Consider the following 13,956-nt stretch of genomic DNA (forward strand, 5'->3'; position numbering starts at 1 on the left):
ATGGGCCGAATGACCTCCTCCTGTTTCAAGGTTTCTGTGTATTTCTAATTTCGTACCAGTAGAGGTTTTTGGTGTGTGTGTGTGTGTGTGTGTGTGTGTCTGTGTGCGCGTGTGGCCAGATTTATGTAAGGACAACTGGGACACGTGCCTGGGGCCTCCACCACCGAAGGGCTCAACCAGGATTATTTTCAGGATACATACAGGGCCTGTAGAAAGTCTACACCCCCTTTTCAAAATGTTCAACTTTTGTTGCGTTATAGCCTGGAAATAAGTTGCATTAAACCAGACTTTATCCACCTTTATTTACACATCGTAACCCACAACTTCCAAGTGAAAAACAAATTCTACAAATTTCAGAAAGTTGCTTTAAAAAACAAAACTAGCATATCTTGGGTGGATAAGTGTCCATCCCCCCGAGTTAATACTTGGTGGAAACACCTTTGACAGCAATTACAGGTGTGAGTCTGTTTGGGTAGGTCTCTACCAACTTTGCACACCTTGATTGAGCAATATTTGCCCATAATTCTGTAAAAAAAAAACTGTCAAGTTTTAAAAGCTCAGTCAAGTTGTGTGGGGAGCGTTGATGAACAGCAATCTTCAAGTCATGCCACAGATTTTCAATTTTATTTAGATCAGGGCTCTTTCTGGGCAACTCAAGGACATTTATCTTTTTGTTCCTGAACCCCTCCAGTGTAGCTTTGGCTGTGTGCTTCGGGTCGTTGTCATGCTGAAAGGTAAACTTCCAGCTTTCTTGCAGAGGGCAGCAGGTTTTCCTCTCGTATTTTTCTGTATTTTCCTCCATCCATTTTCCCTTCTATCCTGACATGTGCTCCAGTCCCTGCTGATGAGAAACATCCCCATAACATGATGCTGCCACCACCATGCTTCACAGTAGGGATGGTGTTCTTTTGGTGATGTGTTGTGTTTGCACAAACATAACATTTTGCATTTAGGCCAAAAAGTTCCATTTTGGTTTCGTTTGACTACAGAACGTTAATTTTTTTTCCTATATATTTTTTGGATACAGAATCGAGGTTCGTGTAAGAGCTAACGCATTGACCATGAAAACATGCACAGACACATAAAACATACAATGAAGGGAGCGGGAGACAGGAGGGGGAGAGAAAGATGGAAGCACAACAACAGTGGAGAACTGGGACGTTGGTAGATCTGTGGAAGGGAGAGGGCTGGGGAGGAGGGAGGCGTCCACAGTATAAAGCAAATGAGCACTACTAGGAATTTCAGGAAAAAAGTTGGGGATTGAAAGAGGTGCATTTGGGGTGTTTTAAGGGGAGTAGAAAAGATCAAGGTTTTGGATGGGGGAAGATAAGAGATTGTGGTGAACAGCTGTTTTAAAGACCTGGAGGAAGAAAGTGTGGGAGTTTGTTCCAGAGGTGGGAGAAAAGAGGAATGAAGGAGTGAAGGTGAATAGAGAGTCTTGATTTTGGCAGTTTAACCATGAGAAGGTTTTTTGAAGATCTTGTGGGTCCTGCAGGAATATTTGGGGGACAGAGCACAGACAGAGCAGAGGGAACAAGGCTGGAGAGGAGTCGGTAGAAGACAGAAAGACCACCAACCTACCTGCGGTGAGAGAGAGAGAAAGGCCCTCAGTTTTGCCTCAACACCGGTTTTGCTACATCGCTTCAGGATCTCCGGAATGTTTTTTTGCATGTCTCAAACATGGCTCAAGGTGGACTTTTTTGAGTAATGGCTTCCTTCTTGCCACCCTACTGTACAGGCCAGAGTTGTGGAGTGCTTGGGATATTGTTGTCACATGCACACAGTGACCAATCTTTGCCATAAATGCCTGTAAATCTTTCAATGTTACCATTGGCCTCTTGGTGGCCTATCTGATCAGTCTCCTCCTTGCTTGGTCATCCAGTTTGGTTGGACGGCCTGATCTTGGCAGGGTATTGGTGGTACCATACGCCTTCCACTTCTTAATGATCGTCTCGACTGTGCTGCAAGGGATATTCAAGGCCTTTGAAATCTTTTTATACCTATCCCCTGATCTGTGTCTTTCCACAACTTTATCCCGGAGCTCTTTTGAAAGCTCCTTGGTGCTCATGGTTGAGTCTTTTCTGTGAAATGCACTACCCAGCCGTTGTTGTTGTTGTTGACGACTTCTTGTTGTTGTTGTGAAGGCAATGTTGAGGTAATTTTTTCAGAGCACTCCTATTATTGGAGGTGTAGTTGTTGTTGTGAAGGCCACCACCACCCATGTGTGCACTGGGGCCTCCACCACCATAAATCTGGTGCTATGTGTGTGTTATGTTGTTATGTTATGGGGGATTGGAGAAACAGCGGCTCTTTGCATGATCGTCCATCTTGGTTTTTAGGCCAATGTGTCTTTGTCCGGCTTTTCATGGGTTTGGAAAAACCCGACATTTTGTGGTTCGGATTCAAGATCAAGTGTTGATTTTTTTTAACCCTTTGTTAATTAAAAGAGGTGTTTTTAAATCACATGCCATTCATCATATATCATCAATTCTGGGTATCGATGCTCCCAATATAAATATTGTTAGTTTGAAGATAAAAATAGTATATTTCCACAACATTGTTCAACGACCGTGAGTGATTCATTTATCTTGTGGGTGCAGGTGGAACCAAACACGACCCAGAAGGAGACCGAACACCTGCAGGATCTCACCTGTCCCATTTGCCTTGACATCGCAGTTGGGCCGCACAAGTACCTTCCCTGTCACCATGTTTTTTGTGTGTCGTGCCTCCAGGGAGTGCGTCGTCACAACACCGGACAGGTGCACTGTGCGCTTTGTCGGAGCCCCGTGACACATGAGAAATTCTGCCGAGGTAACCATCAGGAATGGAAGATTACCAATTGCTGCTTTCATAGTTACCTTGTTTTTATTACAACTAGGTGTGCATGCCACCCGGTCGTTTCGATGACGATTCTTAATCAAATGACGGCAAGTTGTACTTCATAAACATATTGCACGTGCTATGGTTCTCTTGCACCATAGCACGTCTATGGATAGCACGTCTATGGATTGCACGTCTATGGATCTGTGAATCTCATTGAGGATGTAAAATGAAGTGAAAGTGTTGAAACGTGAAAAAAGGATGTTTTATAATACATTGTAGCTGTTGTTGTTGTTGTTTGTGTGCTTCTTTTGTGTTAGTCACGCTTTATTCCATAAAAAAGCCCGGAAGTCTAACAGCGGTGTAACCGGACTTGTAAAATATTATGAACCACAAACACGTATGATTAGCTTTTTAAACAGTCGCTGATGCTGTTTATAACATTAAACAAAGAAATTTGGAGGAATCCCGACATCCGTGAGGTAAGTTTTACTTACAGAATTGAGCGAAGATCTACTGTAATCTATATACCCCACAAGCGTTGGTGGTGTGCTCCTTTGCCAAGCAGCTAGCTAGCGCTTACCAAGCCAGCCGTTCCTTACCGGTTTTGAATGGAGTGCTTGCTCGAATGTTTAAACCACTTGGCGATCTCTCCACAAGAAACTTGGTAAATGAACACACCCCCAATGTTCTTGAGACCCGACCATACATCGTCTGTAACCTATCTCTACTCCAAAGATGAATGACCTTTCCTGCCGCTCTCGAAGTGAGCAGGTGTTCACACCGTAATGACATCATACGTGTGACCTTCATTGCCACCTGTTTCCCACTTCAGACGTCGACATCGAAGCTCGGAGAGCTTTCCCAAATCAGTACTTCCCTCAGTATCTTCAGGTGAAAGAAGCAACACCTCACCTTGGAGGAGGCTTCATGCATGACCTGAAGACTCGTCGTGCATATCGACAATGGAATGCTGTCAAGGTAAGGTACCATGAGGAAGTAAAATGTTTTGGATTACTTTGCACTAGATATTTGATAAAGGAAGAGGTTATATTATTTATTTGTTCAGGCAAGTGCAAAATCGGACTGTGAGGTGTACACATTAATGGGGAGACGAATAAGCATACATGTGACAGACAATGTTCATTATACAGATTAAATAAATCATTCCAGTTGCCCCCGAGGTTCACCATTCGGTGATGATGGGGAACCAGTTGTTGTAAACTGGAGGGCCTCATTCACACCCTGAAGGCCGGAACGGTCCAGATGCGGGAACCCCTTAAACCACCTTCTCAGTCTAATTCTTACCTTCCACAAGGAAACCATCCTCCATCCAATCCCCTCAAGCATTCTTGTGAGACACTTTTCTTTCTCATTCCAGCAGGTGGAATAATTTGTTGGCCTGGTAACGTCATCAAATTCCCAGTCTTTAATCCAAGGCCTACATAACGTCCTATACGAAGGCTTCTAGCCTGTCGTAAGGCCTATGACACCAAGGAAGAGACCAGGAGTGGATGCAGAGAGGACCAGTCTTGGTACCCTTTCAGGACCAGTCTTGGTACCCTTTCAAGGCCGTAGTTTTTTTTGTATGCAGAGTGAAGACTCGTGCAAGCGATATAACAAATAATGTATCCGGACACAACTGAACAAAAGGAACAGTAGAGAGAGGAAGGCACCAACCGCAAGATAGAAGGACAAAATAGAGGATGGGGAGACTTCGACAAACAATGGGTGTTGGCGAAGGGATGAGATGTCGGGTACACATTGTGTGGACAAGATGGATACATAAGCAAACTCTCAGGAAGGATAAAAACTAGATTTGGAAGGAGGGGGTTTAGGGTGGGGGTAACGAGATGAGATGTCATGGTTTTGGATGGCGATAATCTGAGAACATGGTGAACAGCTGTCGTGAAAACTTGAAGGGATTCATGGACGTGACTGGAATTCAACTGGAAAAACATGAAGATCAGTTACATGAAGGACCTGAAGGCAAGGATGGACAGATACATCAATAGGAGAATAAAATATTATAAGTATGGCCGATGACCTGATAGTGTGCCACAGCTACGTTAAAGAAGTCTAAGGAAAGCAACCACTACATAGACGTAGGGAGAGCATTGCAGGGAAAGGATGACCACAATACTTGTTTATGCATAATGTTGATCAGACAATCACAAACAAAACACCAAAAATAAACCAGAGTGACAGAGCAAAGTTACTTTGTCAGATTTGCCCAAACAGCTATGGCAGCTGCGGCGGGTTTCAGTTCGTCCGAATGCAGCCCAGTGTCGCAGACAATCTCACTATAATTCACCAAATGTCCGTCCGTCTGTACGAATGAACCGCAAAAACGGCTCAACCGATCGCAACGATATTTTGGGTGGGTATTCCTGGGACCGCTGGGAGTACAATAGGCCAGATAATCATCCATCATCCTGCTTGTGGTGATAGGAAGAAAAGCAGGGGTTCTAACGCTGGTGCTTGTGTTTGTGTACATCATGATTTTCAAGTACTTGTAGGGCTGCTGCATTCTGAGATGGGGTGGTAACTCCTCCAACCACGGGTTTTCGTCTGTAGGCCAGATGTTTTCCTTCATCTGTGATGGTGTCATTACCGGTCTATGGGCATTTCCTCCCACAGCCACACCACCAGGGGTTTAGGGGCCCCATCTCACTGGGCATTTCCTCCCACAGCCACATCACCTGGAGTTTAGGGGCCCCATCTCACTGGGCATTTCCTCCCACAGCCACATCACCAGGGGTTTAGGGGCCCCATCTCACTGGGCATTTCCTTCCACAGCCACACCACCAGGGGTTTAGGGGCCCCATCTCACTGGGCATTTCCTCCCACAGCCACACCACCAGGGGTTTAGGGGCCCCATCTCACTGGGCATTTCCTTCCACAGCCACACCACCAGGGGTTTAGGGGCCCCATCTCGCCATCGTCGATGCCCTCAATCCTCGTCGATGCATTATCTACGAGATTCCATCTCACGTATCCACTATCGTTTGTCTTTTGACCCACAGCAGACTATTAGAAGATGCGAAGACGGAGACCGCAATGCCGGTGAATGTGGTCAAAACGCGAGATCACTTTATCTTGCATGAGGTAAGTTTTTCCTATTTTTTGATTATTTTAAATCATTTATTTTTCATCCACATTTCGCACAAAGGGAATGAGTGTGAGGATTTCTTGTTCGAGTATCTATGTAAATACCAAGTATGAGCAAAGGAAGGTATTTGTGAATTATTATTGCCCTCACCACAATGAGAATGTGACAATGTCTACAAAGTATGTACAATTAGAATGCGAGTAAGTCGACAAAGTCTGCACAATTAGAATGTGAGTAAGTCTATAAATTATGTACAATTAAAATGTGAGTAAGTCTATAAATTATGTACAATTAGAATGTGAGTAAGTCTACAAAGTATGTACAATTAGAATGTGAGTAAGTCTACAAATTATGTACAATTAGAATGTGAGCAATGCTATAAATTATGTACAATTAGAATGTGAGTAAGTCTACAAAGTATGTACAATTAGAATGCGAGTAAGTCTACAAAGTCTGCACAATTAGAATGTGAGTAAGTCTATAAATTATGTACAATTAGAATGTGAGTAAGTCTACAAAGTATGTACAATTAGAATGTGAGTAGGTCTACAAAGTCTGCACAATTAGAATGTGAGTAAGTCTATAAATTATGTACAATTAGAATGTGAGCAATTCTATAAATTATGTACAATTAGAATGTGAGTAAGTCTACAAAGTATGTACAATTAGAATGCGAGTAAGTCTACAAAGTTTGCACAATTAGAATGTGAGTAAGTCTATAAATTATGTACAATTAGAATGTGAGTAATTCTATAAATTATGTACAATTAGAATGTGAGTAAGTCTATAAACTATGTACTATTAGAATGTAAGTAAGTCCATAAATTATGTACAATTAGAATGCAAGTACATCGATAAAGTCTGTACAATTAGAATGTGAGTAAGTCTATAAAGTATGTACAATTAGAAGGTAAGTCTACAAAGTCTGTCCAATTAGAATGTGAGTAAGTCTATAAAGTATGTACAATTAGAATGTGAGGAAGTCGATAAAGTCTGCACAATTAAAATGTGAGCTAGTCTATAAAGTATGTACAATTAGTATGTGAGTTAGTCTATAAATTATGTACAATTAGAATGTGAGCTAGTCTATAAAGTCTGCACAATTAGAATGTGACTATGTGCACAAAGTCTGTACAGTTAGGATGCGAGTAAGTCGACAAAGTATGTACAATTAGAATGTGAGTACATCTATAACGTCTGTACAATTAGAATGTGAGTAAATCTATAAAGTCTGCACAATTAGAATGTGAGCAAGTCTATAAAGTCTGCACAATTAGAATGTGAGCTAGTTTATAAAGTATGTACAATTAGAATGTGAGCTAGTCTATAAAGTCTGCACAATTAGAATGTGACTTTGTGCACAAAGTCTGTACAGTTAGAATGCGAGTAAGTCGACAAAGTATGTACAATCAGAATGTGAGTAAATCTATAAAGTCTGTACAATTAGAATGTGAGTAAGTCGACAAAGTATGTACAATCAGAATGTGAGGAAATCTATAAAGTCTGTACAATTAGAATGTGAGCAAGTCTATAAAGTCTGCACAATTAGAATGTGAGCAAGTCTATAAAGTCTGTACAATTAGAATGTGACTATGTCTACAAATGATGTACAATTGGAATGTAAGTACATCTATAAATTATGTACAATTAGAATGTAAATACATCTATAAAGTATGTCCAATATTATTTCGCATTATATTTAAAATGTTGTGGACGGATTATGACAAAATGTGGTGGATGAGTTGGGTCGGTGACACAAACAAGCCGATTACATTTTGGTTCAGCTCCCGCGTATCAGTGGCATATAAAATGGAAACTGTTCACCTTGGCGGAGGTATGCGCTCTACCGAGTGCCGTTCTTGTTTTATTTCAGTTTTGTTGAAAAATCACTTATTCCCCAAAATCCATCAACCCCACTCTCTAACCACAGTACCACAACCATTTAATGCGCAGTCTGAACTGCAGCTGAACCGGTGGGAGAGAGAAATGGTCACATTCACTTGGGAGCACAGTCATACGGCCGTTCTCAAAACATTTGAGTTCGGAAACAGTCGACAGACAAAACACTTGGTGGTAATGGGAACAGCTCAGGTAGACATCTGGGAATGCGATTGCCGCAACCCGCAATGTCCGCAGGACGGCTGCAGCTGCTGCTGTTTGTTCAGACGGTTGTTTTTCGTGCCCCCTATTTCACAGCTTCATTAAATCTTAGAGGACCCCCCCTCGCCACTCCACCTCATAACACCTTCATTAACACCCACCCAATGCCCATTAGACCTTCGTCAACTCCCACCTTCCTCACCTCACCCCCATTGCGGCTCCTCCTTGTGTTCTCCGGGTTCCTGCTCGCTGACCCATCGTGACCTTCCGCTCCAGTCTAACCCGCAGTGAAATTTGCACTGCGTGGTCTTCCCAAATCCACCGATCCTTACTCATTACGTCATTCCGAAATGCTTACCTCACTCCTTCATGATCCTTGCCCGATTTCCACTATATCTGCCAATGTAATCACAAATGAAACAAGATCGAAGAAGATGGCACGCCATCGCAAATCCCCACGCTTCCCAACTAAAGCAAAGTTTAAAAATGGCTAAAAGTTCCACCAGAAATGACACAAGATTAAATTTTGATTTAAAAAAACATCTTCCGTTTTGACCCCAGTGACCCCAAGTCTCCACCCCTTGGGGCATAAACTGGGAGTCAAATCCCGAAAAAACTACAACATATTTCAGGTATCCCCTGATGTTGATTTTATAGACAAAGTTTCATTAACAAATGTTTTAAATGTGCCCGTAATTGAAGACCTGAGTGGAAGAAGTACTTGAGTAACATTATTGGGACATAAAGATCAGTCCACCATTACGCAAACACATTTAGAGAAATCCCCGTTTTATTGAAGGCTCCACTCGTGGTGATCAAGAAAAATCTGTTCATATAATCATTTGATAAACACTGAAATCTTCTACACAGGTTATAAATATTTCACAATTTGTTTGAAAACCCGCATTTCACAAAAGGAACTGTCAGCTGAGATTTATTGCAATGTTGAATCAGGTACACGCTGATCGGTAGAAAACATTAATTTATATTTCTACTTCTACAACTCTCCACAAATTCAATCACTGCATATCCTGTTCAGAATATCGGAGAAGGAGGTGGGGAGGGGGGGGGGGGGGGGGGGCGAAATCTGGCTTTTTCTACATTGAGCAACAACAAAACTTTGGAAACATTTTGCTGTATATAAAGTTGGTGCAGACACAACATGCATTGAAAGTTTGTTGAAACGTCCAATGGCAAAGGGACACCTTTGGTCTCCTTTGGCTTTTACAACCGGCTGACAGGAAGACAACGAGCAATGGACGGCACGTGGCAGCCTCTACCAGGCAGCAGGAAGGTCGAGCCTGCGCTTTCTTACAACATAAATCACAAGCCATAGATGTACCGATATCACGATCCCACGTGCACCGTGTCCAGCTGGAATGCGGTTCGGTGCAAATGCAGAATCGAGGTGAAGACCTCAGATGGGTTTTCCTTCTAGAGACACGACCTTATTACAGGCTAGCTTTTCTGCGAGAGCACAGCGATCCTGAATATCACCCAGCCCGTTCACCTGCCATTCGTGCTTGATGCCTATAATATGAGATCGATGGCCATAGGCAAGTAATCTGTTAGGAATTGGTCTGAATTCCAGGACTCCCAGCACACCAACCACTCAGTAAAAACTATGCATCACTTATCAACAATGAAATAACTGAAAACAATTCATGAGAGTTGGATTTTACATACCTGTGAATTTCCTTTTTATCACACTTTTCGAACTTGCATAAATCATTTTGCTCTTAAGAGGAGCAGAATCTGGTGCCCTAAAGAAGAAACAAGCATATTAGGGCCGATCGACATAATAAGTTTGCAAACATGACTCCACTCCTCCCTCTGCCTACCCCCAAGATTAATCCACACCCAAGTTCTGCATCTGATTCTGTCAGAGTTCCATACCTCAGTTGATCACCTCAGATAGCGTCTGTGGTTGCTTAGCAACCCATCGTGCTACAGGGTCAAAGGTTGGGAAGCGGGTCCGAGAGGGGCTGTTCATGATCGGGTTGGCAGACCAATACGAATATGCACAATTTTTGGGGTAAAGAGGTAAGAGATGAACATGGTTGTAGGATGAGGAATGAACAAACACTGACAAATTCACCGTTCCACGAGACCCTCTCACAGCCGAAACGCCCTGAAACTCAAACTTGTTCTGTAACCTATCATAACTAGATGGTATTCATAGAATACTTACATAGAATATTCATAGAAACAATCAGTACACGGGTATCCAATCATCCATCCATATATATCACCCATCTACCTGCCAACATCCATGTGCCCCTCTATCCCCATTTTTTCTAGTTCAATCTTACCCGCTCTATTTGAAAGCACTCCCTTTTCAGGAAGTGTTTCACTGACGCATTAACAAATCTCTGAGTGAAAGACCCTTGTTTTACTACCATCTTAACTCGGGCTTTGTCCTCTGGTCATATCACTGTCTATTCGGCTGAAGATCTCTTCTGCACTTATTAGTCCCCTACGGGTTTCACCGGCGGGGATTTTAGGTTTGCTCTCCGTCGGTCTGTCCATCCCACATGTGGTTTTTCAGACCTTTTTCTCATACCCGTTAACATATTCAACTGAAGCGTGTTACATGGCTTTATTACCCTGCGCTCACGAAGCGAAAAGCAGGGTGAGGCATTCGGATGCATACATGTGGTGTGTCTGCATTTTAAAAATTCATTTTTCTCGGCAAACATTGGTCCGATTGACACGAAATTTTTACCATAGGAGCACCTCCGCCTGTATCATTTTTAAAATTCATAATTATGACGTCATATGTCACGTGGCACGGACACCACCTTGGAAAATCGTTCCACCTCTTTATCTCCAAAATCGCTCCATGGAAAAAATTGAAAGATGGGTCATTGTAAAGAACTACACATGGGGAAGAAGTGCTGTTAACGATGACGTAATTGGTGTCGTAATTATGATGTCAGGATTGAAAGACATGTTCCACTTGTTTGACCAGTCTGTGATTTTGTCCAAGTCTTCAGAGAGTGAGGAGGCTGCAGACTGCCGATCTGAGGGAAGAGAAATGGAGCGGCAGAGAGTGGAGTCATCAGCAAAGAGATAGAGAGGATTTTCCAGAGAGTCGGAGAGATCATTGATAAAGACCAGAAAAAGCACAAGGCCCAGAACACTGCCTTGAGGAACTCCAGCCTGAACAGGAAGGGGAGGTGAGAGAAATCCATTCAGGGCCACATGTTGACTACGACCAGAGAGGAAGTCCGCAAGCCATGCATGGAGATTTCCATGGATACCATAGGAGGAGAGTTTGGTGAGCAGAGCTGGGTGCCAGACCGTATCGAAGGCACGTGATATGCCGAGGGAGACAGCTCTGATTTCCTGTTTGGCATTGAGGACCTCCATCCATTGTTGAGACAGCAGAAGCAGCATGTCCAGAGTAGAGTGACCTGGTCTGAAACCAAATTGATGATCAGAGATAAAGCCGTTGGAGAAGAGGAAAGATTTCATATCCGAAGCAATGATGGATTCCATGACTTTGCTGATAATTGGGAGCAGGCTGATTGGTCTGTAGTTGCAAGGATCTGTTTTTGCACCTTTTTGTGCAAAGCGGTAATGTTTGCTGATTTCCAGGATGCTGGCAGATGACCTTGAGCAAAAGAGAGGGTGAAAAGGACAGAGAGAGGGTGACATAGAGCAGCAGAGCAGGATTTTAGGACCCGTGGGCTGATGCCGTCTGGTCCAGTTGCAGAATCAGAGTCGAGGTTAGACAAAAACTCCTCCACCTTGTCAGGAGAGAAGGACACAGAGTCCAGGAGCAGTTGGGTTTGACTGGGTAGGGTGGGAACAGAGAGAGATGGCTTTGGGACACAAGATTTTGAGGCAAACACAGAGTTGAGGCATTCGGCTTTGTCACGTGCGATGTGTTTAACATCTGTATTGGTAAGTATAAAATAATATGTTTACCATCTGTATTGGTAATTATAAAATAATATGTTTACCATCTGTATTGGTAATTATAAAATAATATGTTTACCATCTGTATTGGTAATTATAAAATAATATGTTTACCATCTGTATTAGTAATTATAAAATAATATGTTTACTATCTGTATTGGTAATTATGAAATAATATGTTTACCATCTGTATTCGTAATTATAAAATAATATGTTTACTATCTGTATTGGTAATTATAAAATAATATGTTTACCATCTGTATTAGTAATTATAAAATAATATGTTTACCATCTGTATTCGTAATTATAAAATGATATGTTTACGATCTGTATTCGTAATTATAAAATAATATGTTTACTATCTGTATTGGTAATTATAAAATAATATGTTTACCATCTGTTTTGGTAATTATAAAATAATATGTTTACCATCTGTATTGGTAATTATAAAATAATATGTTTGCCATCTGTATTAGTAATTATAAAATAATGTTTACTATCTGTATTAGTAATTATAAAATAATATATTTACCATCTGTATTCGCAATTATAAAATAATGTTTACCATCTGTATTGGTAATTATAAAATAATATGTTTACCATCTGTATTAGTAATTATAAAATAATATGTTTACCATCTGTATTAGTAATTATAAAATAATATGCTTACCATCTGTATTAGTAATTATAAAATAATATGTTGACTGTCTGTAGTTTTTCAACACTATCACAAGTGCAAAAAGTGGTTTCCTGCACCAACACAAGTGCGAAAAGTGGATTTTCAACACTAACTCAAGTGCGAAAAGTGGTTTTTCAACACTAACACAAGTGCAAAAAGTGGTTTTTCAACACTAACACAAGTGCGAAAAGTGGTTTTTCAACACTAACACAAGTGCGAAAAGTGGTTTTTCCACACTAATACAAGTGCAAAAGTGGTTTCCTGCACCAACACAAGTGCGAAAAGTGGTTTTTCAACACTAACACAAGTGCGAAAAGTGGTTTTTCAACACTAACACAAGTGCGAAAAGTGGTTTTTCAACACTAACACAAGTGCGAAAAGTGGTTTTTCAACACTAACACAAGTGCGAAAAGTGGTTTTTCAACACTATCACAAGTGCAAAAAGTGTTTTTTCCACACTAATACAAGTGCAAAAGTGGTTTCCTGCACCAACACAAGTGCGAAAAGTGGTTTTTCAACACTAACACAAGTGCGAAAAGTGGTTTTTCAACACTATCACAAGTGCAAAAAGTGTTTTCTCCACACTAATACAAGTGCAAAAGTGGTTTCCTGCACCAACACAAGTGCGAAAAGTGGTTTTTCAACACTAACACAAGTGCAAAAAGTGGTTTTTCAACACTAACACAAGTGCAAAAGTGGTTTCCTGCACCAACAGAAGTGCGAAAAGTGGTTTTTCAACACTAACACATGTGTGAAATGTGGTTTTTCAACACTAACACAAGTGCGAAAAGTGGTTTTTCCACACTAATATAAGTGCAAAAGTGGTTTCCTGCACCAACACAAGTGCGAAAAGTGGTTTTTCAACACTAACACAAGTGCGAAAAGTGTTTTTTCCACACTAATACAAGTGCAAAAGTGGTTTCCTGCACCAACACAAGTGCGAAAAGTGGTTTTTCAACACTAACACAAGTGCGAAAAGTGGTTTTTCCACACTAATACAAGTGCAAAATTGGTTTCCTGCACCAACACAAGTGCGAAAAGTGGTTTTTCAACACTAACACAAGTGCGAAAAGTGGTTTTTCAACACTAACACAAGTGCGAAAAGTGGTTTTTCCACACTAATACAAGTGCAAAAGTGGTTTCCTGCACCAACACAAGTGCGAAAAGTGGTTTTTCAACACTAACACAAGTGTGAAAAGTGGTTTTTCAACACTAACACAAGTGCGAAAAGTGGTTTTTCAACACTAACACAAGTGCGAAAAGTGGTTTTTTCCACACTAATACAAGTGCAATAGTGGTTTCCTGCACCAACACAAGTGCG

At 41.4% G+C, this 13,956-nt stretch overlaps 1 protein-coding gene across 1 annotated transcript in view; it reads right to left on the reverse strand.

Annotated features, from left to right (window-relative positions):
- Positions 1-8,800: 8,800 nt before the first annotated feature.
- Positions 8,801-13,956, reverse strand: part of LOC137418648 (cofilin-2-like) — a 65,125-nt gene continuing 59,969 nt past the window's right edge. The window contains exons 2-3 of the mRNA XM_078784066.1: positions 9,719-9,795; positions 8,801-9,562 (exon numbers count right to left, since the gene is read on the reverse strand). Of these exons, the coding sequence (XP_078640192.1) occupies positions 9,450-9,562; positions 9,719-9,795 (190 nt within the window). The 3' untranslated portion in view covers positions 8,801-9,449. The remainder of the gene's footprint in view (positions 9,563-9,718; positions 9,796-13,956) is intronic.

Source organism: Myxine glutinosa, chromosome 9 (assembly GCF_964187855.1).
Source record: "Myxine glutinosa chromosome 9, kmMyxGlut1.1, whole genome shotgun sequence".
Classification (NCBI taxonomy): domain Eukaryota; kingdom Metazoa; phylum Chordata; class Myxini; order Myxiniformes; family Myxinidae; genus Myxine; species Myxine glutinosa.